At 39.0% G+C, this 24,692-nt stretch overlaps 1 protein-coding gene across 2 annotated transcripts in view; it reads left to right on the top strand.

Moving 5' to 3' along the window:
• Window positions 1-21,245, top strand: part of ramp1 (receptor activity modifying protein 1) — a 57,340-nt gene extending 36,095 nt beyond the window's left edge. Inside the window, exons 3-4 of one of the 2 annotated variants that reach the window (XM_040148787.1) lie at window positions 4,565-4,641; window positions 19,620-19,712. In XM_040148787.1, coding sequence (XP_040004721.1) covers window positions 4,565-4,641; window positions 19,620-19,636 — 94 coding nt within the window. In that variant the 3' untranslated portion in view covers window positions 19,637-19,712. Of the gene's footprint in view, window positions 1-4,564; window positions 4,642-19,619 lie in introns of both variants that reach the window. The other variant, XM_040148786.1, reaches the window with a different exon arrangement.
• Window positions 21,246-24,692: the final 3,447 nt, after the last annotated feature.

The raw sequence follows: 24,692 nt of genomic DNA, 5'->3' as shown, positions 1-24,692 counted from the left end.
TAACATGGTACTTGATGGTCATTTGGCTGATGCTGAACAAGTAGATGCTAAGCTGACATAAACAGTGGAGAAATTAGTGTAGCTGCTGAAGTACTCATGTCATACTGGCTGTTAAGATACAGACAAAAAAAAAAATGTATTGATGAGGTTAAAGGCCGAGAGAGTAAACAAAAGGGTTGCCCCGCCACCCAAAATTAAAACTCAAGTTTGAGCCTGCTATCATACTCAAATTGATTGTCAAGTCTTTTAATTAAGTGAAATTTGTGACATTTTTGATGCAGGTAACGTTTGTTTACGACAGTAAACAAAGAAATAAAACAGATCTGCATATGAAATTCTAAGTTATGTTAAAAAAATGTAAATCCTGCAGATTTATGTCAGACCCTTTAGTTATGAATGTGATTATACCTTAAATGTTTGTATTCAAACAAGTCACATGTTTGGCCTTTAAATATTTGGGATTTTTTGGGGGTTCTAATTCTGGTTTATTACATCTTCTACAATTTTGACTATAACATCTGTTGGTTAAAATAACATTTAAATGAACAAACTGACTTTGACTTTGTTGTAGTTATATTGCTGAGATGCCAGATCTCAGCAATATAACTACAACAAAGATCAAAATAGACATGAAACATGACAACAATTCAAAAATATAGTAAATAGGAGGAAGCTGGGATGGTGGAGGGAGTGGCAGCAGTAGACAGCTTTGTCATTAAGGTATCAGCAGAGTAAAGTGAGAAGTTTCAGGTTATAGTGGCCGCATTGTACACCTACATTAATATAACTGGACGTTACTAGTCAGCTGATAGCCACACAGCTCTGAAGAGCCAGTGATTGTGAAGCGTGAATGAAACAGTAAGCTAATACAGGTATTACTTTAGCGCTCTGCCGGAACTAACTTTCCCAGATCTCAGCAATTAACTTCTTTCACAGAATGTTGTTACCAATACAAATGATCATCAAACCTTATTCTTTAACTAGCCTATGAAGAAGATGAGACATGCACTGAAATATAGCTTCAGGGATATTGGAAACTCATGTTGGTCTCAGACATAGATAGCTTTAAAACCAATCAGGGTCTAAAAGCTGCATAGAAAATAAGGAAATCGTTATCATTGTTATATACTTAGTAAGAATAACTGAGGTTTGACAGCTTCCTTTTTTAATCAGATTTCTGACTGGTGTTTAAAATAACTCACAAAACTGCTCCTCCGCTTTGTTCAGCTCCATTCCGAGCAAATGTACCAAGCTTAACGGTCAACTTCAACAGGATTTTTACCTTTTCATTCAAGTCCATTAAATAATGGATTACTCTTCAATATAATCTGAAAACTCAAAAAATAGATTTAAATGTATTTCTCATGTTTACACAGTCATGTCAGAAAAAGTTGATATTACAAATATCTGTATTTGTATGCGTCCGCACCAGCAACATGTTTTTGGGCAATATCTCAGGAACGCCTTGAGGGAATTTCTTCAAATCTGGTACAAATGTTCACTTGGACTCAAGGCAGAACTGATTAGATTGTGGCAGTCAGAGGTCAAAGGTCAGAGTGACCTCACAAAACATGTTTTTGGCCATAATTCAAGAATTCATACGCTAACTATGACAAAATAAACTTAATACCTTTTATTAAATTCCTTCAAAGTCTTCACTACGTTTATTATATGAGTCTGGAGAGACATGGATGTAAACTGCAACTTGACTGGTAGGCGGAGGCATATAACCACGAGGGAGTAATTCTAGTTACCTGAATATGAGAGTCACTGCATTTTATATTCTACATCTACTGTAGTCTACTTGCAGTCTTTATGTAAAGTACTGCAGCTTGTAGCTAAATTACTTAAATGCTCCTCATCTTATTGTTGCTTTAGATGAAAGCAATTTATATATGGTCCCTGGCAATGAATGTAATTCAAAAGATATTGTGACCTGAGTTGTAGAAAGAAGTCACATTTGCTTCAGCAACCTGTTTCTCAAACCACAGACTTTGGTTTATAGTAAGTGGACAGAGATTTTTATCTGTAAAGAGCATAATATCTAAGTAGTGTAGTGTGATTTTCAGCAGTTATATTTCCTTGAATTTTTGTCTCAAACCTCCCCACAGACAACTGAAAAGGGATTATGGAACAAAATAAATAAATAAATAAAAAGACTAGTGAATGAAAGATTGAAATGTCAAATATCGTTCACCTGAGTAGAAAAGGTCAAGCATCAGGACAGTTGCTCCCCCTTTGAGGACAAGTTGCATTCTGGCCTAGATGCCACTGGGGATTTCTAACTCAGCTGAAATGACATTTGGTGTCTGTGCACGTCTCTCTCTCTCTCTCTCTCTCTCTCTCTCTCTCTCTCTCTCTCTCTCTCTCTCTCTCTCTGTTTTTTTGGTCCAGGTATTACTCATGTTGTGGGGACTTAAATCTGTTTATACAGATTATTTACACATCATGGCAACTTATCTTCCTTATGGGGACAAAAAGCATGTCCCCATAACGTAATTCATTCAATTTTAAGGTGAAGACATGTTTTAAGGTTAGGTTAAGGTTAGCTGTCACAAGAGGGGCAGCTTCCTCAGCTCTCTCTTCTCTGCTCTGTCCTCTGCCGTGACTTACCACTGTCAGATCAGCCTGAGTTTATATACTGCTCCCACCTCATAAAGCCCTTATCATTGTGCTGAGCAGTAGCTGAAATGTCCTTCACCTTCTCTTGGTCCTAATCTCTCGCTCTCTGCATGAAATCTCTGTCATTATCTCGTGCTGAATAGAAACAACAAAGATCATAAGTAGAATGATAAATTATGTTCTAATGATCACACTCCTCATCATTTTGAATGCACTCTTACATTTTTCATGAACTTGCGATTCCTAACACACGTTCTTCTTACCGTATGTGCTGCTGCGCAGCCCTGTCAATTCCGCTGAACTGTCGCCTATTGTCACTGCAGTATACATTTTCAAATGCTTGTGTGTATTTTCCTCAGGTCCCAGAATATATTGTACTTACTTCCCTTATAGCTTACAAGCTTTCACAGAGGGAAAGGCTCAAGTGCCAAAGGGACGGTGCATAACAGCCTTTATTCTGCATTGAAATATTTTTAAAATCGTATAAGGTTTGTCAAAAAAGGGGACAGCTAACTTTTCTGAAACTGTATCACCATGTGTCCTGTCCTTTCGTTTTTTCCTAGCAACTAGTTGCAATTTGTTCTCCTTCCTTCATTCCCTCGCTCATTCCTAAATCCCCCTCTGCTGTCTACTTTCATGGTTTTTCATTTGCTTTATCTCATCTCCTTTTGCCTCTGCTGTATTATATGCCCTAGTGTCTCTCAGGTGCTAGTGCTAAGATGTTTATCTGCCCCCTTTCAATTTAGTGACATCCCTAATACGTCTGTACTCACCAAGCCCCACAAGCAGTTATTGTTATTGCACATGGCACCATTTGTTCTCCCGTCAATATGTTGTAGTAGCCACATCAAATCCCAGCATGCAATCGGAAAAGGGCTGCAACAGGCCTTAGAAAGGTAACCACAAAGTTACTCACCACTCAGTACGGGGCTGTCTCACTCTCACTCCTGTGGAAGAAAACACAAGCACACAGAATGACACAATCTGCAAATGAATATAAGTCCCTCTAACTTGCAGGTGACAGTGCTAATAACTGAGACGCTGTACAGCTCATCAGCAGAAAATCACTCCGGTTACATCATTGTAGTTCTCATCAGTCCATCCGAGATGCAAGAAAACAGCAATTTTCCTAATGACAGCTGCTGATTAAATCAGACAGCCTCCGAATACGAGCAGGCTTTTGAATTTTTAGAAAAGCCCACTTTACTTAAATAGGCCTTTTTTTCACAGGAGATGTTTTGAATTGTCGTAATAGGAAAGGCACAAGTGTTACTAATAACATAAACAATGGCTCTGTTCTATACGAGAGTCCCAGTAAGTAAGTAAACATGCACAATACCAGGACAATTCAGCCATCATTCATTTTATTATTTACACCCGTGCTTTTCCTGCTGTGACATGTCAGAATGTCCTCTGTAAAAAAGGGCCTACATAAACCTGTGAAAATGGGTATACATGGACAAGAAGCTCTGAACAAAAAATGTCTGCGTTCACAACAAAAGGGCTAGATATTTAAAATATCTGAGATTGTTGGATGATATGACCTTTCCTTTCTGCCATCACTATATCACTAATAAAGTGCACAGATGAACTCTGACATCCCTCAGTTTATTACATACTATATATAACCTTCCAAATCAATATCACAGCATGTCTCCTTGTAGAGACCCTTACAGGAACATATCAGTGTTCTTACACGTTTTATCTCCTTAATTAAAATTCATGAAAATGTTACTTTCTGGCAATTCTTGAATACATGTTGTAGATTTTCAGAACCCATCATGTATTTGTTCTTGGTTCCATGCAGCCCTTGTTTTCCATTTATTTATGAAAAGTCTTATAATCAGTTTGCGTAATTTGTTTTGTCAGTGTTAAATTAATGTTTCGTGGTAATGCAAGTGCTGATTGATTTGAAAAGTCTGCTCTGTGTTTGCATCCGCAGACTTGATGTTTGCTGTGATGGAGTAAACCAATCAGGCAGGTTTTACGAGTCTATAGAAATCAACAGCTGCCCGGAAGGTAAATAAAGGTAATTAGACTAAAACATGCAAAATCCTTGGTATAATCTTTTAATGTGTAGGAAGTAACAATGCATTTTGGTGTTTCACCCAGGCTGTGGTGAAACTAATATGGTGTTTACCTCAGCAGACAATCGTTTACATGCAATCCCAAGCTCCAACATCACCGTACACCCGATGCAATGCTAGGTCATCTTGTTGATGCTAAGTCATCATTCATCTTGAATGTTTCCCGCTGGATGTTCAGTTCAATGAATCAATATAACCTGTACCATCGGGCTCTAATTACTTCCAGCCACACTGCCCAGGGTGACGACACAGCCGCACAAATGGCACAATGTCACCTCACCATGACAGAAAAGACAGTTTATTTCTACATACAAAAAAACTCATCTCGGGAGAAGCACTGATACATTTTTAATACTCTCACAACTGTCTGTGGATATAGGGAGTGTATAATGCACAGCCAATACGTTGACACAGTTATCTTTAATTGAGACTAATCAAATTATTCTGACACTCGCTCTGCCGGGTGCATACATCTGATCTGTGAGTTTAGTTGTATGATAATTAAGAAGAAGAATGTTGTTGAAATGAATCATTTTCGGTCTGCTAGCATTCAGGTACGCACGAGACGCTTAGCAAATGGAAAATGTTACAAGTGGACCAATACAGATAAAAGGCAGATGGAAAGACGTACACATCCAGCTGGAGACAGGAATGATAAACATGTCCCCATCTAGATTCAATCTGAACATTTTCCAGCATGTTGCTGGCACTGCTTCAAAAATTAATGTCCTCAGCCTCCGCATTTTAAACACTCATCTGACATGTGTCTCCAGAACACATAAACAAATAAGTGCATAAAATACAACAAATTTGTTTTTCATTGAGATTATAAATGTGCTGCTAATCAAAAACTGGAAGTAGGAAATATGTCAGTGTGTTAATTATTTGTTTTTCCTCTTTTATTATTTTGCAAACCTCTCCCAGTTCTGTATTTAATTATACCGACATAACATTTCTTTATGATTAATCAGGACATGCACAAACAATCTGTATCAGATTAGGCAACAGAAGCAAGCGCAAGCTGAGTTGTGGTGAGGAAGCAGCGAACAAACTTTTTGAACTGTCTACTCAGTTACCCAAGGTATGACCAGCCCTGACACACAGTGCCCAACACCACAAGAGCTAAGGGGCAAACACTTCATCACAGTCTTAACCATAAATCTTTATTTCACTCTCCAGCTTTTACTTCCGTCATGCTATTCTCTCATTGAGCCATTAAAGCTCTCACTAAAGTTTTCATAGCTTTACGGGCCCTGGAGCCGCTACGTGAGGTGTCACCCAGCTCACTGCCTATGCTGGGAAGATGGGCAGAGATTTAGTCTGCACGTGTAAAGCTGATGGTTTGTGGCCACAGAAAGCTGAAAGTATTGTAGGTATTTCATGCTGAAGAAACCACTGAGTGGAAAATGGATAGGAAAAAACAGACAGACAGAGGTGTTTACTGTGACTGGCACCAATGTTAAATTCAAAGACAGGGCAATTATAAAACTGCTAGAGAGAAACATAGAGAATGATAAAGGATTTGGTAGTCAGCTGTCATGTCCAATTACTTGGTGCCAGTGGCATCTCTGAACAGAGAAAGTAACAGTTTAATTGCTCCTATTATTAAGTGTTTGAAACTTGACAGTGATCTTTTCTGTAGCCATTATAACCGAAAAGGCCTTCGGGCAAAAAACTGGGGCAAGAGTTTGTGCTTTTAATCCAACGACCACAGTCAATACAAAATATATTTTAATCTTAGCTGTTTATCCTCCTAAGAACTTTAGCAGACGATCAAATGAACAGAAATGTCCAACAGAAATCAGGAGTAGTCACTCCTTTTTGCCGTCCAAATTTATGTCAAAGTGCTGTATATTGAACTAACTGTTTTAAAGCCTTTTGGAGATAAATCAGAAATGCTCCAGGCTGAGCAGGAAGGGGCAACAAGAATGTGTTTACTAGCTCTCCCTGCAGGTCGAGGTGCAACACAAGATATGTGTCCATGCTTGTAGATGAGACATGGAATCAAATGTAAGTTAAAAGTCAGTGGCTATTTTCATGTTGTGTTTCAGGCTGCTGTGCAGATTTTTTTTAGCAGGAAAATAAACATGTATTTCAATATCACTTGGACTAGTTTTGACAGGCTGTGAAGCTGCGGTTGTTACTGTTCTCATTCGGGCTATCTGCCATTTGTTTTCTCCTCACTACTTGTGCTTCTATCTACTTGTGCTACAGTGTAAGTGTTGCAAAGCATTAATATGATGTTTTGAATACAGCAATATCCCAGTAATCTGTTAAATGTCAGCAAATGAAACAAACTGAAACTGGGAATAGTACACTCTGGAAATAAATTGTGATTTGTTTTCAAGGTTGAGATATGAGAAGAGTAAACATGGAAAATCTGAGCTCCACTCTTACAGTACGTGCATTTGATGAAAAAAAATAAAACTTCAGCTGCTCTCCATCTGACTCTCAAAACTTTAACATCAACATCTTGAGATAATCCAGTGCTCATAAATAAATATGTAAGGGTTCTATTAACTATGCTTTTGCTGTAGTCGGTTCATCTGCCAACCTCAGCAGCAAAAGACCCTGTAGGCTCTATCAGCTCATCCATCCGCTCTGTCTGTTGGGTTAGTCGGCTAATTGTGGCACATTATTACATTACTGTGTTCAGCGTGGCAATAGCTTAGCAAAGCTTCAAACTCGCACACACACACACACACACACACACACACACACACACACACACACACACACACACACACACACACACACACACACACACACACACACACACACACACACACACACTCTGGCAAACACTGCAAAAACAGTTTATTTATCCTGTTTATTAATCTCTGTAGCCTGGAAACTTTAAAGTCCTCATTCCAAGTCCTTATTTTTCTGACTAATACCGGATGATACGCTATGCTCATTTCACATGCCGTGTTAATTTCCAGAAAGGGAGCTAATTGTTGACTTTGGTGATCTTGTGAGCTAAGGTAACCACACTTTCATGTGACCAGTAATTCTTTAAAACCAGCTTGTTCTCAGCAGCCAGCTGGGGTGACATAAATACCGGATCAGAGCAGAGTAGAATAGATTTTCCAATAAATCCAAAGACCAATATTGTGTTTTCAATTAATCCTAATTAAGGTTTATCTCAAACCATTTGCCCTTGTCTCTGTTTTTCATACTGCGGGCCCTTAGTTTAAAAATAGCCCCATTTCTTGGTTTTACAAGTGCCTTTTTTTTCCTGTGTGGTTGTTGGAGGGTATTTCGGTCAGTCATGCATGCCTGTCAGCCATCTGTAATAATTTAAAAACCCTTTTGTGGGTGAGCTCACATCGGGTTGTGTGCGAACCTGGGCCAGACAAATCCAGTGAGCTCAGTAGTGTGGAAAGCTAACTGAAGTTCCCTTTCTGTGGAGCTCTGTGATTAAACGGCTGATTAGTCTGTGATTAGAAATGGATTGCCGTGTGTTTTTACAGCTCCGATGACTGGGAAGCTTCCAGCATTGCCTGGACTGGCCCATGACTACAGCTGTTACGCAATGCACGTTAAATAGCATCAGGACAATGATTTGAATATTTGCCTCTGTTAAAATGTTTTATCCATTTGTATTAGCGTGATATGGCATGGCTGGAAACAGACACTGAGTCATGATAGAAGAGAAAGCAGCCTGTCAGTAGCGTCTTTCAGGCAACCTAGATTAGTGAATGGTAAACTAATACAGCATGTACAGAAACCTGCAATTATCATTTGTTTGGGTCTGAATTATTCTCCATACATAAAAATAAAGAATACACCAAAAATCTTTGTTATTCAGTATTATGGATGCCTTTTTGTGAAAGTAGTGAATTGTTTTTGAAGAACAACAAACTGGCCCAGTTTACCTAGAAATTACATTTATTTATAACTAATTTGTAACAGGAAATACAAAAGAGTGAGAAATTAAAGGAAAATCCTGAAAAATTAGTGGAGAAACGGGATGGGGAAAATGTCCCCATCCATAGGACACGAGGGGTCACTGAATGGTTTGATGGGTATGAAAATGACGTGAATCATACGCTGTGGCCTTCACAGCAGATCTCAGCCCAGCTGAACACCTATGGGAGATATCGCTCTCCACCACCGTCATCAAAACATCAAATGAGGGAATATCTTTTGGAAGAATGTTGTTCATCCCTCCAGCAGAGTCAGCAGACACTTGTAGAATCGATACCAAGCAGCATTGAAGCTGTTCTGTTGGCTCATAGTGGCCCAACACCTTAGTAAGACACTTTAGGTTGGTTTTTCTCCTGTCTGTGCATTTTTAAGGAAATCTAATTTAAACCAGATTGTTCGATTAACTTCATGGGGATATGTTTGTTTTCTGCCAAAAAGTCCAATCTTGCAGTACAATATTCACTTACACGGGTCAACAACAACATCATAACCAGTTACTGATGGGCTGATGAGTGTGTAGTGACTAGAGCATGATTAAACTTCTTAAAAAAAAAGAAAGAAAAAGAAGTCTAGTTCCAGAGATGGGACTCTGGAAGCCAACTCTGGTTTCTGGTGTGATAGTCATGTTCTCTGTACACCCACCATCCACCCAAACCGCCCCCTGGTGACTCTGCTATTGTAAATAAATGTATTGCTTCATTCATTCATTTGAAAAAAATTGTTTCCTCCGAACATAATCCAAGTAGCAATTACTTTGCCCTCAATACGTAATTGTGAAAACAGCTGAGTAGTAAATAAATGTCATTTCTAAGAAACAGCGTTGACTGGCTGGAACATATTTCCCAACACATCCAAACTGTAAAAATCATCTGCAGCTAGAAAGAAGAAATCTCTGTATTCTTTCTCCTTGTTCAGTCTTGGAAACAAATGCACAGAATTAGCTTTTCTCTTCCTTTGTTCCTGTAAAAACAGCTCAAAGTGTAATCTTCCTTCTCCTGTATTATTTGCGTTTAGTATATTGAGAATTTTTTGAATACTTCAAGTCTGATTGATTTGAGTATGTGTATACCGGAGCCCTTAGAGGAACAGACGACAAGAGTTGTTTCCCTGCTGTAACTGAGACATCTCTGTGTTCTGAGCCTTTGCATAAATACTGCATCCATTCATTTTGTCGGCTTATTGGTCCCACTGGGTTTCAGTTGAAGCAGGAAAGGAATCTGGGATGGGTTTGCCCAGGAATATTTTCCTCTTCATGTTATGCACTACTGCCTCTCTTTTTCTTCCTCTCTTGCCAGCGTTCACAATGATGTTTCAGCATTAACCATACACATTACATAGAATATCTTCTGGGATAATTTACCAAAGTTGTCGTCTGTGTTCTTACGACATCATATCTGACACAGCAGGCTCAGTTCTGAGTTTCGCTTCCCAGGCTCCAGAGGTCTAATAGATGCCGTATCCACCTGATTGCAGCGGCTTGTGTTTGGGAAATTACCACTAAATGTATATTTTGATGTGACAATATTCTACTAAAAAGATGCTGAAATTTTATATCAAAGCAAAAGCAGTAGAGGTAGGTGGTCTTGATACACAAGGTGACTAAACGTTTCAACTCTGCCTGCTGTATTTTTTGTGGCTCAAGTTGCAATTAAATTGCAAATATAATATTGTCTTGACTCCTTCCAGTCAAAATTTTTAACGGGGTAATTTAACTTTTTTGTGGACAAAATTTCAGTCAAATTGATATTCAATGCAGATTATATTTATATGTCTCACAATATGTCTGGAGGGGATGTTTAAGGCACCTTGTGGAGTTTTGATCACTGGCAGGGCTGTGGAGCAGTGTTTTTCCAGTTGGGGCCCTGGTTTGTTTATATCTCACGCGCACACACACAGTGACACATGCAGGAGCAGGCAGCATGACAATACACTTTTCCACTGCCAGTTTCAGGCTATTCCACGGATTGACAGTCGGCGTCTGTAACGCACCAAGAATCAAAGCGATATGCCAACAAAAGACAGGGAAGAGGAAGACTGCTAGCGACGAACGTTTACAATGTAGGTTTCATAATAATTTAAAAATCAGTTTTGAATGTGTTTTGTGAGGGAGAAAATGCATACAGTATTTTTCTAGGCCTTAAGGATACACAGTGTGTTTGGTAAGAAAAACTTTATGTACTGTAAACATAAATTTGTTCAAAATTATTGGGTTCTAATTTATAATACATTAGTATTATTTAATTTTTTTTTATTTATTTGTATTTTTGTAATGTTCAGGGACAGAATATTTTACTGGTCTGTGCAAATGGAACAAACCTTTATCAAAGGCTAGTGAGGCCATAATATTGTCCTATTGAGTATAATCCTTATATATATAAACCCACTACATCAGTGTCATGAAGACATACTGTATATACAGACAGGTGGCAAATTAAAGGAAAAACCAACACAAAGTGTCTTACTAAGGTGTTGGGCCACCAGAACAGCATTGTTGCTCCTTGTTGTTGATTATACAAGTGTCTGCTGACTCTGCTGGAGGGATGAACAACATTCTTCCAAAAGATATTCCCTCATTTGATGTTTTGATAACGGTGGTGGAGAGCGGTTTTCTCCCATATGTGTTCAGCTGGGCTGAGATCTGTTGTGAAGGCCACAGCGTATGATTCACCTCATTTTTCATACCCATCAAACCATTCAGTGACCCCTCGTGTCCTATGGATGGGAGCATTGTCATCCTGTTTCTCCACCCATTTTTCAGGTTTTTCCTTTAATTTCTCACCTGTCTGTATCTGTTAATGCCAGATTCCTCAGCCAGATCGCCTTGCTGTGTTGAGCTGGAAAAGAGCTGCTAACATTATACGCACACACACGTCATGGTCCTTGACAGTTTTCCGGCTTGCTGCAATTGTACGGACTTCTGTGTTTTGGCTTAATTGTATAAAACAACCACACTGTAGCATCTGAGTTAGTTTATCTGTCTAAGTATAGCAGTCATATTTCAGCACAGCCAGAACAAACATTTAGACACTCACATGCACAAATCGTGGCTCATCCACTCACACACAAACATAGGTATAAACAGAGTCACAAAAGCAAATTTATATCTTAATATAAACATACACAAAGCCCTCACACACAAATACAAGTGTGCAAGTACACATGCAGTTATTCACACATACACGCAAGTACACACACGTCAAAAGCAAACTTCGGAAACACGCTCCAAGCTCCATCTGTTCACATCCTGGCATTTACTGATTTGAAACAGATACAGAGAGAAAGCAAAGAAAAGTGAGAATGAATATGAACAGAGAAAACCATGTGAGAGAGAGAGTGTGTGTGTGTGTGTGTGTGTGTGTGTGTGTGTGTGTGTGTGTGTGTGTGTGTGTGTGTGTGTGTGTGTGTGTGTGCGTGCTGCTGAACAATTTGAAAATATACATCTTTAAAACTTTGCAAAAAAATTTTAGCACTTTTGTGCTCATGTAGGAAAGAAAAAGACACACACACTGTGCACAAACTCAGATGTTCGGTCTCCCACAGAGAAGAAGGCATACATGAGGTTAGCAAAACAACAATGTAGAAAGAAAAAGAACATTTTGTCTTATGTGCTCAGTGGTGACAGTTTGGCCCGTTTTGGCTTTTTCAGGGGGGGATTTCTTTGGTTTGAGATGGAGGAATCTCTCTCTTTCTGCTCCGTGGTGATCTCTCCAAGCAGGCACGACAGAAACTTTCTCAACACTAAGCACGAGTGATGAAGAGGGTTTTCTTCTGGTTGATGGCCCAAAATACTTACATGAGATCCAGTTTAAGGTGACGACACGTGGTTCAACAACACAGGACAGAGGAGATTACCAGTGACATCTTAGAAACTGAGGACTGGTAAAATCAGAAAGTATCTGTGTGTAACATGAAAATAATCTTTAACTTGCCTGTCCTTAGGTTGTACTGCAACTCTTTGATTCTTCCTGACCCATTTTTCTCCAAGGACACTCTTGTCAGATGTTCCATCAGTAATAATGAACAAAAGTATAATGACAGTATTACTGTTGATCAAAACAGTTTTGCAGTATTTTCCCAGAAAGCTGCTTTTGTTTGATCTCCAGTGAGAATTCCAACGCCTTTGTTACTTAGCTTTCCTGTCTTCCCCTGTGCTGCAGAGTGTTGCCAGAGAACCTCCAAAAAAAGAGGAAGATGAACCTTGACTGAACATAAACAATTAAACACTCAGTGGGAACTGCTGACCTAAAATTTGTATTCATGGCTGGTTGTTTGAGAGGTAGCAGCACATTTAAAGGTTGCTGACTAGTGAGCGACGATGACAAAAATCGTTATTGGTCTTGACAGGATGTTCAAATCAGGGAAATTACTTTTTGAAACCAAGGGGAGAATGATGAGACCTGACACAGATACCACACAGCAGCGGGGGGGTTTATCTTCTCTGCAATTTCTTTGGATAATTTAGAGCCCATAAATTGGTCACAAGCTGATTTCTAGTTAGTTTTTACATGACAGGGGAAGCAAAAAGGTCTCAGTCAGTCTTTGGAAAGACTGAACTGTTTTTTTTGGCTAAATATGGTCAATTTTTTGCTACCAGAGCAGCGCTTGATTAAAAAAGAAAATCACTTCCAAACAAAATTGTGAATTTAGATGCGGAAAAACATGCAGGCTAATGTTTACTACACCAGACTGTAATATGAAATATTATTTCATTTAAACAGAATTAGGCTTCAGTATCATCATGCACTTTATTCTAAAATCAGATATACAGAATATTTAGACCCTCCAGTATAAAATGACTGCTGACATAAAGGGATAAATTATATGCAATTTTGTGAATAGGAATGAAGGCTTATTAGTGTAATGTTCAATCATTTCTGGACCCAAATGCAGACACAAACGGTGGCAGGCCAGATGAGTGAAGTATCTTTTTAATAGGTGAAACTGGCTTACAGTCAGTCGGCTGAACACCATGGCAGGCAGGGAACCAGGAATACAGGCAACAGGGAAATAAACACCAGGAAAACAAAGGAACACAACCAGGAAAAAAACAGAAATGGCCAATGCAGGTAGAAGCTCCACAGAGAACATGAGGGAACAAACACAGGCGAAATGACAAGGAGTGAAGGGAACACAGAGACTTAAATACACAAGGGAGGCAGGGGTTATAGGGAACAGGTCAAACACGTCAGGGCAGGGGCAGACAATCACAGAAGCAGGAAAAAACAAAGAGAGGAAGTAAAACGACCAATGGGCAGGGGAGGCGCTTCAAAGTAAAACAGGAAAAAGAGTCACTCAGAGGGCAGATTATGACAATTAGTTGCCTAAACACTGCACAGTGTTTTATAACACTTTGAGATTTTACAACTCTAGAAAATTCTCATGGCGGTAGTTATTTCATCTTTTGTCACCACGATTGCACGTTAAACGGTACAAATACGGAATGTGCACTTGGATGTTGTTGACTGGCCAGTGCAGACCATTGCACATCTCTTACTGCTCTGTAGCGAAAGTTGAGCCCAGTTCAACTTTTGTGTTGCCAGACCGGCCTCATTCATATGAATGAGAGGGCCATGTTTTTTCACAAAGTCAGTCTGAACACCTGGGTCTGTACCCTACAGCACAGCATGACCCCAGAGATGTTCGCTTCTCTGACAGCAATTTCAGAGAGAGGTTTAACACTGCTAAATTTAAACGTTTCCTAAATATAATCTGACTCTGAAGTTGTCAGGAGGGCAGTATCAGACAAGACATGAATGATTCCTTTTTTCTTTATTTTAAGTGGGTTTCCCAAATGACAGTTTATTTTCTAAGCCTTTTAGAAAAATATGACATTTTGAAAGCCAGCAGAAAATAGCAGGTGGCAGTATGATAAGTCCTTTTAAAGAAAAACATTATTTCAAAGTGGGTGAACTCTCTGGTGTTTGTGAGGCTGAGAGGAGCTTTTGTCTGTAAGGTGTGCATGTGAATTTTGCTATTTTGAATATAGCACATGAAACGTTATAAACTGCATCTGAATCTGAACCAAAAACGAATCTCCACATCCTAACGTTCCACTGACAACACAACTTCCTCGGCAGAGATCGTGAGATTTATTGTTCCAGTTACTGTGAATAATCTGAAGACCTCGATGTTGTCTCTCTGTCATTGGTGAAATGACAACAACATACTTCATAAAATCATTATTTCTATCAACTATTTTTTCTGTATCCACAGAATAAATAATGCTTCCATCTACCTCCATACCTGGTTCTATGAGTGTCAGTCAGTGGAATTAAGGAGCAGTCCTGGGTCAGTTTTATTTATTCATTATCCAGGTTTTATTTATTCACACTGTGCTCATCAGTCAACAGATAAACTACTTAAAACAGCATGCCCCTGCCTAAGTCAGCTGCCTCTGCCCTTCATCTTTCACATGTGGGATAGTTTTATAATAAATGCAGTAAATGAGGCAACGAATCTGTCTGCCTCTCTTTTTTTCTATATCTTCATCTGTGTCGTGCTCTGTTTTTCCATCTCCCCCTGAATATACATTGGAAGATGTTTATTTCAAGTAGGAAGAAAGCGCTCCAAACCAGCAACAGGGTTTAGCTCATAAAAAACACAAAGTGCAACACATGATTTTCCCTTGGATCTATTTGGGCAACCTCCCTGTTCCTGTGTGCGCAAACTTTATTTAGACATATTAAAATGTAACTACTATTAAAAATCAATTCTGCACATCTCTTTATTACATATTTTATTCACATTACCTCATCTACCTCATTACCACATCTCACAAGCTCAAAGTCTGAGCTAAACACCACTTTTCCAAAGCCATATTGCATACTTGATCTCCCACACACACAATTTAAAAAACTAAAAAAAAAACAAAACAAAAAAAAAAACACTTGAGGTGCGAGTGGGCACTCAGTCCCACACGGGCTCGACCACACGCATACACTCATATTTTTGCTGCTGCAAAATATCCAGAAAACATACCATAGGCTGGCAGTTATTAATACTCAACCAAACAGATATACTGTACGTGTTTAAGGGAAAGGATCTTAGAGAAATGTAATCATTATATTAACATAGATTCATTTAATTTCACCTATGTCGATTCTGCCCTTTAGTACAGCACATGAGTGTCTATTTTATAAAGCTTCAATGATATCATTTGGTTTGTCAGTTTAAACATGGGGAAAGAGTAAATACACCTCTCCAATAAACAAAACAGAATATGACTATTCTCCCTGTTCTTCCAGGGAGCTTCACAAGCTCTCCATTTCTTTTTTTGATGTACTACCAGCTATTTCTGACTTTAGAGAATGCTTTAGCCGTTAAAAAGAAATCTCTTCTGTCTTCATGTGTTTATCCAGAGATCTAAAGTGGTTGTAAATAGAAGTAGCAGTAGTAGTAGCAAACCTTGCGTGAAGCTGTCCCAGACTTTTGTCTAAATGAGACAAGCCATCCCTGTAAACCTTCTTCTCTCCGTCCCAAAGGATTAAACTTAAATGGAAAATCTGTAATAGACGCATCAAGCAAAGGCAGAAATACTCCTCCCCCTCAACAAATAGCATTTAAGGAAGCTCACTAGTTGTAGAAGGATCCATCTCAACTGAATCATTTAAATGAATTTCTCCAACATCTGGAATGTCACTGCACCTACACCAGCCAACAGCAACCCTGTTACCACTCTGCAGTTTTTATTGCTGTTTACTGAGGTCCCTGGAGAGAACATCCAATGAATGACTTGTTGGAGACTCCATTACTGAGCTGAATGAAACCCGTTTCATTCAGATTTGTGTTACGCTGTAACTGAAGAATTGCAAAATAGCCCATAAACTCTGTGTCTCAGTACTCACACTACTAACACTTTTAATCCTCGAGTTGCACTCCTGTAGCGTCCAATCAAAGCAGACTATCTCTGCTGATATTATTGGTCATGGCACTTAATGTTAGGATGGAGATCAGCTCTGAATGTAAGTATGAGAGGGAGAAATGGTGAGAGGAAAAGGAACAAAATGGGGAGAGAGGTGACAAAGAAAACAAACCATATATAAGCCCTGCTTGTTATACTTCAGCCAGTTAAACTTTACACCGAACCTCCTGACTGCCTCATTTTTGTTTCCCTGTCTTATCACTGATAAACATCCCCTGAAACCTCAGCGCTCATTAGACCAACAGCGAGACCCGAATTCTTTTTGTCTCTTCCACAGTCGAGTTGTAGAATTGCAGGGAAACAGCAGAGGAAGGAAGTACACATCCAGACAGAGTGAATTTGCTACCTGGAGCAACCACACTTGCTATGTAGCACTGGTCCCATTCCAAGCAGCCCTGAGCTGTTTCCATCTACAAAACTTACACAAAGAAGACCTCGTCCTGAGGTGCAACATCAAAAGCTCTTAGAATCTTAGAATATTAAACAAACATATTAAATCTGAGCTGTGCAGAACAGAGAGAATGAGCACAGCAAGTACTAGAGACAGTTTTTGGAGATTTAAGCTACCCTAATTGATACTTTAATATCAGGTCAGTTTAATAGTATATCAGATGACTACCTGTCATTTTTAGGGGGTCGCGAAAAAACCTTACATAATTATCACCCCACTCTGCACTTCTCCTTAGGTTTTACGGAGTATTTTAGGATCGTACTGGTGTCACTGTTTTGATTCAGTCTCATGGCTCTCATCAACCAAGCTTCTTTTCCTTGAAAAAAGCTCTGATAAATCCACAATACGCTACCGCCAAGCACCAACCCTAAATGAGTAGCTGCTGAAAGTTTAAATTTGGCAGCTGTTTTCTTGCTACATTAGCTAGATTATTAACAGTTGTATAAGACGATAATATAGCAGAGTGTCTGTCTGTTTAAGAGCTTGTCCGGCTTCTATTTGCAGCATCTCTTTTCCCTATTTTTCCCAATTGCACTCAACACTAGAAGACTTCCTTTACTCGTAACCGCAGTGTAGTGGATAGCAATTTGTGTGTGTGTGTGTGTGTGTGTGTGTGTGTGTGTGTGTGTGTGTGTGTGTGTGTGTGTGTGTGTGTGTGTGTGTGTGTTTGTGTGTGTGTCTGTGTGTGTCTGTGTGTGTATGTGTGTGTGTGTGTGTGTGTGTGTGTGTGTGTGTGTGTGTGTGGTCTGAACCTTATACAATACACTATATGTCTTATGATGTATCTGATTTGTGCAATTGCAGAGTCCTGTGCTTAGCCTTAATCATGGGTCATTGTAAGAATTACCAGGGAGGAGCAACACATACACACATATATACTGTATACACTAGGGCTTAGCAATAGACTAATAGTACAAGGGTCTTCACTCAATTTTTTTTTTCCTTTTTTTTTTGAGGGTTTCTTTGTAGGACAAGTTTTTTGTAAGTAAGACTTTTACACAATCTGGTACAAGAGTCTGCTCTTACCTCAGCTCCTACTTACACATTTTATTTTATCTTATTTTATTGAGCCACTATTTCCAGGGGTTACACTCACGTCTTTGACATTGCACTTGTTTCAATTTTTTATTTTTAAAAAATTATACATTGTTTTTGTTCTTTGTTAATTGAGAATACAGAGTGCTGCACTGTATGGTTAGACTTCAGCAGAATAGATTTTTCTTTTTATTAATACTGTGTAGTTTAAGATGTGTCACATGTTTAAACCAGAGATTTTCCTTGCTTTGTTTGACAAACCCTTTTAATTTAAAGGCCTAATTTCCATATCCAGTCCTCAGACAGATAGCACCTGATTCTGGGTCCGATCCACTTCCGAACCAGCAGATTTGTGTTACAGTCACATCTGTTTTACTGCCCCTTCCAGATGTAGCAGAAACACAGTAGGTGGGGGCAGGGCTTATGGGAATGACTAGAAAAAAAACCTGCATCCGGTGTTGCATCTGGCCTCATCCCCAAAAACCAGAATTGGCCCATTGTGCCAAAGGACCAGCCCAGGTCAATTTTATGGATCCCACAGAGATGTAATTCTGTTATTTTTCTCCAATGAAAAATTTTTTTAAAAATCAAAAAATTCAAATATTGTTGTTACGAAGTGAAACCCTACAATCTCTACATTGTAATATTCTTATCAGAGAGAAATAGCAGTTACATGCAGATTGTAGTCTGAAGAGTTAAAGATAATAATCCCAAAAAAAAACACAAGATGAATGACTAATGTTGCATCGATCGTTGTCAGGGCTTAGAAAAAGATGATCTTGTCTTATTTTATCTCTTCGAGGGGTGCTGGGGGTGGGTGTGCAAAGGCTGTATAACCAACCGTTCCCTCAACCTGTCCCCTTCTCCAACTAAGCCACCCTAACTAGGCACAGGATTTCTGTCAAGCTTTGGCTTTCTCCACATGCAGTGTGAATGGCTCTCTAGTAAGCGATACTCAGCATTTTAAAATTCTGGTGGAAAGTGTCTCTTTTTTTTTCTCCTCTCCTCTATTTTTGCGGTTAGAGGTTACATTAAAAAAAAACTGTGTAGTACTCCCCCACCGTATGGAAGCAAAGCCTGGATGCTATCAGAGTTTAGGCTAATGTTAGTGGCGCTGTCCTGCTCTACATCGCATTTGAAAGTTTATACTCCAGCAACCCCAGCAAATGTTATCGTTACCCAAGATGACATTATGTTTGCCAAACACTTTAGTTAGTTCTCACCCTAGAAGACCTTTCTCCTGATATATGAATAGTGAAAATGTTCACTCGGAAAATATGAACATGTGTGTCAGCTAGATAGCCAAATAGGGTTACTGGGACTAACATTATAAAGTCAGCCAGAGACAGGGTTTCAAAGGAATATTGGCTTGAGCTAAATGCTCAAGCATCACTGTAAATGTGAAAGTGTTAGCCAAAAGCTTTTATCTTTCAACTGCTGTCCATCAGCCAGATATTAATGTAGCCATTAAAATACAAATATAAAGTATACAACATGTAAAATTAGAATAAGAAAAAATATGAAGCCGCAATGTGTAACCTTGTTCCTTTTCTTTTGTGTCCACGACATGCAGGCTCTACGGTGACCTGACAAACTGCACGTACCTGGTGGCACTAAAGATGGAGTGTTTCTGGCCAAACCGACTGGTTGACGAGTTCTTCATCCGAGTCCACAAGCATTACTTCCGAGACTGCTCTCTCTCTGGACGGCTTCTCCGGGACCCACCCAACCGCATCCTGGGTCCCTTCATTGTAGTGCCCATCCTGGTCACCCTTCTCATGACGGCCCTGGTGGTGTGGCGGAGCAAACGCAGTGAGGGGATTATGTAGTGGAGGGAAGAAGGGGGGCCAGGGTCACAAGACTCAAGACAAGAGTTACTTTTTTGTCCCTACGGTTGCACCATTCTCACCTTCAGTGACCAAAGGATCACTTTTCTGCTCACCTGAATCTAATGTGGACCAGAATAATGACTGTTGGAAAGATATTGTAAATTTTTACAATTTTGACAAGGGTACAACAGGACAGTTACTCTGACCTCTTTTAAGGAACCCAGGGATATCAGATTGTGTATATACATATAAATACATGTAAATATACACAGTATGTACAATATGAGATTAATCTGTCAGTGGATTGTCAGAATCTCTTTGTAAGACAATCAAGACAACAAATCATAGCACACTAAATTAATTTTTCACAGATGCAAATTTTGTGTTTCTGTGTGATGCGAAAGATACCTGATTTTAACAGATGTATCTTACATTGAATTGTATTCTCTGAATCATGCAGTTGGTTCACTGTCAAGCTACAGCTGGATTAGAACTAGTTTTCATTTCCTCTGCCCACATCAGGCACCCTGGCCTCATCTCTTGGCATAGCTCAATCTCCCTTCTGAATGAGAAACAAGCCTTTGTTTCCATAGCATAATATCCACTGAACCAGCAGAAAAAAAAAGCAGGATAACAATGTCACATACCGAAGATTGGCAGATGTGCTGTACAGGCGACAGACACAGAGAAACCACGCAGGGGTCGGGGCCCCAATTTGGATGGGCTGTGATGATGTGTTCTGCAGCTTCCATCCTCCATTACCAAGGAAATTAAAATGAAGAAATGCCACACTGTGGAATCCATTGAGAACGAGGGCTTTGAAGGCCAACATCATGTTTGGGGACTGCAGACTGTTGATTAACCAAAAATTCTTGCATTCTGTCTGATTTTTCACCCTAAAACTCCTCTGTTATCCATGTTGTTTACATGAATAACAGAAAGACACTATCCCAGCAATTACCACACTGATTTGCATCCAGCTGAGTCAGTTATGATAAAATGTTTAAAGAATGAAAAACAGAACGAGTAAGAAACTCACAGTAGAAAAATCACAATTCTAACTAAAGAGAAAACATACAGCAATGGATTAAGTCAGCTAACACACATCGCTGTTGAATGCCATAGCCTAAAGCACAGTTTTTGTATCATAGACCTTAGGTTTCTATTGATTTATGATCTCGCTGTGTGGTAAAGTGTGCCGTGTGAACTGTTTCCTCATTGATATTTTTGAATTCTCTCTTTCCTTTATAGATTCATTGACCTGTAACCTGCCTGTCAGCAAAACACATTTTAGAACACATCCAGACTTCCCCAACATGATCTTACTTTGTACTCTGTGCCAAAAGCTCTTAGAATAATTTTTTTGGTGGTGTGACTTCAAATGATTGAATTTTAAAATCTATGATCATGAAGAAAAGTTTAATAAAATGTCTGATTAATGTGTCTGATACTGTCAGGATTACATTTATGTTTCTTACAAGATGAAGATGGTATGTGTTAAATACAAATCACGAGTCCTGTATTAATATATTATTTAGGAATTATCACTTTCCCCTTTTGATATAGAATCATTGGAGAACAGCAGTGTTGTCAGGACAGAGAGATAGTACATGATGGTGCAGTAAAAAGTTAGTCAAAATTTCTGTTACTGTGAATAGTTAAGCAAATAAAAGGTGACCTGATTTCCAAAAGGCATGAAGTTAAAGATGAAACATTTCTTTAATATTTTAAGCAACATTACTTTTTAATTTTCATCTTTTACAATTTCAAAATAAGAAAAATGGAATAGGGCCCGAAACACCCTGCATGGTCAATACTTAGTAACACCCCCTTTGGCAAGTATCACAGCTTGTAAATACTTTATGTAGCAGCTAAGATTTTTTAAGTTCTTGTTTGGGGGATTTTGTTTACTCCCAGAATTTGCTTTTCTTTGAATCCATTCTTCCCTCTGCCATTGAAATGTTCCCTGTGCCACTGGCTGCAACACAAGCCCAAAGGATGATCAATCCACCCCCGCGCTTAACAGTTGGAGAGGTGTACTTTTCATGAAAGTCTGCACCCTTTTTTCTCCAAACATATCTTTTCTCATTGTGGGCAAAATGTTCTATTTTAACTTTGCAGTCTATAGGACTTGTTTCCAAAATGCATCAGGCTTTTCTTCTGATGACTCTTCCATGGAGGTCATATTTGCGCAGGTGTTGCTGCACCACCACAGTGCACCACCATTCCAGAGTCTGCTAAATCTTCCTTTAGGTCTTTTGCAGTTTAATGGAGGTCTTGATTTGTGTTTCTAGCAATCCTACGAGTAGTTCTCTCTGAAAGTTTTCTTCCAGACCTCAACTTGACCTCTGCCACTCCTGTTAACTGCTATTTCTTAATTACATATTGAGGAAACGGCTAGCTGAAAATGCTTTGTTATCTTCTTGTAGCCTTCTCCTGGTTTGTAGGCATCAGTTATTTAAATTTTCAGAGTGCTAGGCAGCTGCTTAGAAGAACCGATGGATGCTGATCGTTGGGACAAGGTTTGAAGAGTCAGAGTATTTATAAAGCTTTAAAATTTTCATCACCTGGCCTTTCCTAACGATGAGCATGAAAAATCCACAGCCCCAAAAACCTAATTAAGGTCTGAAACCTTGGTAAAAGGTCTGAGAGCTCAAATCTCTTGGGGTGCCCAAACTTTTGAATGGTACTCCTTTTCTTTCTTTCACTCTAAAATTGTACGAAACAAAAATAATACACTAATGTTGTTAAAATGTTGAAAGAATGTTTCATCTTTAACTTTATGCCTTTTGGAGATCAATTCATCTTTTACTCAGTTAACTATTCACAGTAATGGAAATTTTGACGAGGGGTGACCAGACTTTTTCACCCAACTACTTATCTTGGATTATATTTTGCCTTTGTATTGGTGCCCTTGTAGGAAAGGGCAGTGTGAATCCCAACCAATGGGTAAATTAAGCCCAGACATAAAGTGCCAAGTCATTTGAGAGAAGTCCAAATCAAGTATCAAGTCATTTAAGATAAGTGCAAGTCTCAGGTCATTTGAGACAAGCTCAAGCCAAGTGCAAGGTCATTTGAGTCAAGTGCAAGTCAAGTATTAAGTAATTTGAGTTGGTTCTAAGTCAAGTGACAAGTCATTCTTGACCAGTCGAAGTCCAGTATCAAGTCATTCAAGACAAGTCCAAGTCAAGTGTCAATCAATGGAGAATAGTCCCATTCAAGCCCCAAGTCCATCAAGGTAATACCAAATCTGAATCCTGAGTGTTAAAATGACATGGCTTTTCAACATCTAACTTTTCGGTTTCAGTATTTTTACAGTACGCCGGCCATGAATTTCTTTAGGTGGTTGGTGACTCAAGGCCTGTCCCTTTTTCTTTTTTTTTTTTCTTTTTTTTATCGTTCCTGGATTTTACCAGTCAACTCTTATTCTTCTCTTATTCTTACTCTTATTGTTCAAGTTGCAAGACAAGTTTTTACTCAGTCAAGTCTCACAGCAGTCAGGTTCAAGTCGTGATTTAGACCTGAGACTTGAATCCAAGTCTTGAGTCCAGTGGGACTCTCAATAACCAGTATATATGTACGTGAGTTAAAGAAAGTACTGTGTAACACTACAAAGCCTGCCGAATGGAAATTTAATGAGAGTACTCCCTCCCCCTCTAGAGCCAATGTACAATAGCACTTAACACTTTGTTTTTGCCATGACAGTTTTACTCTGAAAAAGATGCACACTTTGTCAACATATTTGTCCTCGCACCTAATAATAACAAGATAAGAAAAAGCTATGTGCACCCCTTTCCCTCTATACTTACTATGGTCACCATTGTATACAGAGGTAACTTTTACTCACGTCGAAGTCCTTGTCTAGAAATTTACACAGGTTACAAAGTGTTTTGTTTTAAAAAAAATACTCTTGTCCTCCTTTATTTTAAAAAAATACTGAGACTTCATGCATACTTAAAAAAAAGTCTGGATAAAAATAAAAGGGTAAGAGTTTTGGTGCAATCCAGCACACCTTCATGAAACATTTTAAAGGCACTGCATACTCATGGTAAACCCAAACAGATGGTCTGAATTCCTTTGACTGATTAGACCTCTTCATAGAACTGCATAGGCATGTACAGAGTCCACTTAGTTACACTAGTTAGGGTGGGACAAATTAAAAATTTTCATCTGTATGGTATTACCTGTTGTTATTCCTGTACACGCATCACGTTCAACCTGAGCAAGGGTCTAATCAGACAAAATGGCTGAAAACCCCTTTGTGGTTGTTCAGGGGCTATAAACATCAGGAAAATACCATAATTTTGCGGTTTAAAAGGAACATACCTCCCATTTGGGGGTCCGCTGGTAGTTAATTTTTCATCCTTTCAAATTTCGTATTTTCTATACTTTTCATTCCTTTAAGTGTGCCTCTATTTATTGTGGCCAAGGATGAAGAACTAAAAGCCCTTATTTATTACAGTAATTGGCATCTTCACCATAATTTCTCACTAAGTGTCCTAATGCTGTGAAACATTATAGCAGCCAAATTCCTGTCCATGTAGCCACATTCTTCCACTTGTTTTAAAATTGAAAAACAGTTGAGACAGTGGGTTTACAGATGTGCCAGCAGTTCATAAAGACAATTAGATGTTGTTTGGTTAGTTTAGCTGTCCCTCACTGTAATTTTTTCAATAACTGTATTTATTTTGATGTATTGGGGTAAACAGCATGAACAGGATGTGGTGTTCTGGGATCATCGGGATCAATGGTATAATCACTGCCAGCGCAAAAGCACTTACTCTCATTATTTGCTCTCTGCCGGTGCAAAAAAGCAA

Source organism: Xiphias gladius, chromosome 16, assembly GCF_016859285.1.
Source record: "Xiphias gladius isolate SHS-SW01 ecotype Sanya breed wild chromosome 16, ASM1685928v1, whole genome shotgun sequence".
In the NCBI taxonomy this organism is placed as follows: Eukaryota; Metazoa; Chordata; class Actinopteri; order Istiophoriformes; family Xiphiidae; genus Xiphias; species Xiphias gladius.
The sequence above is the reverse complement of the archived record's forward strand: the minus strand, read 5'-3'. Positions and strand labels throughout refer to the sequence as shown.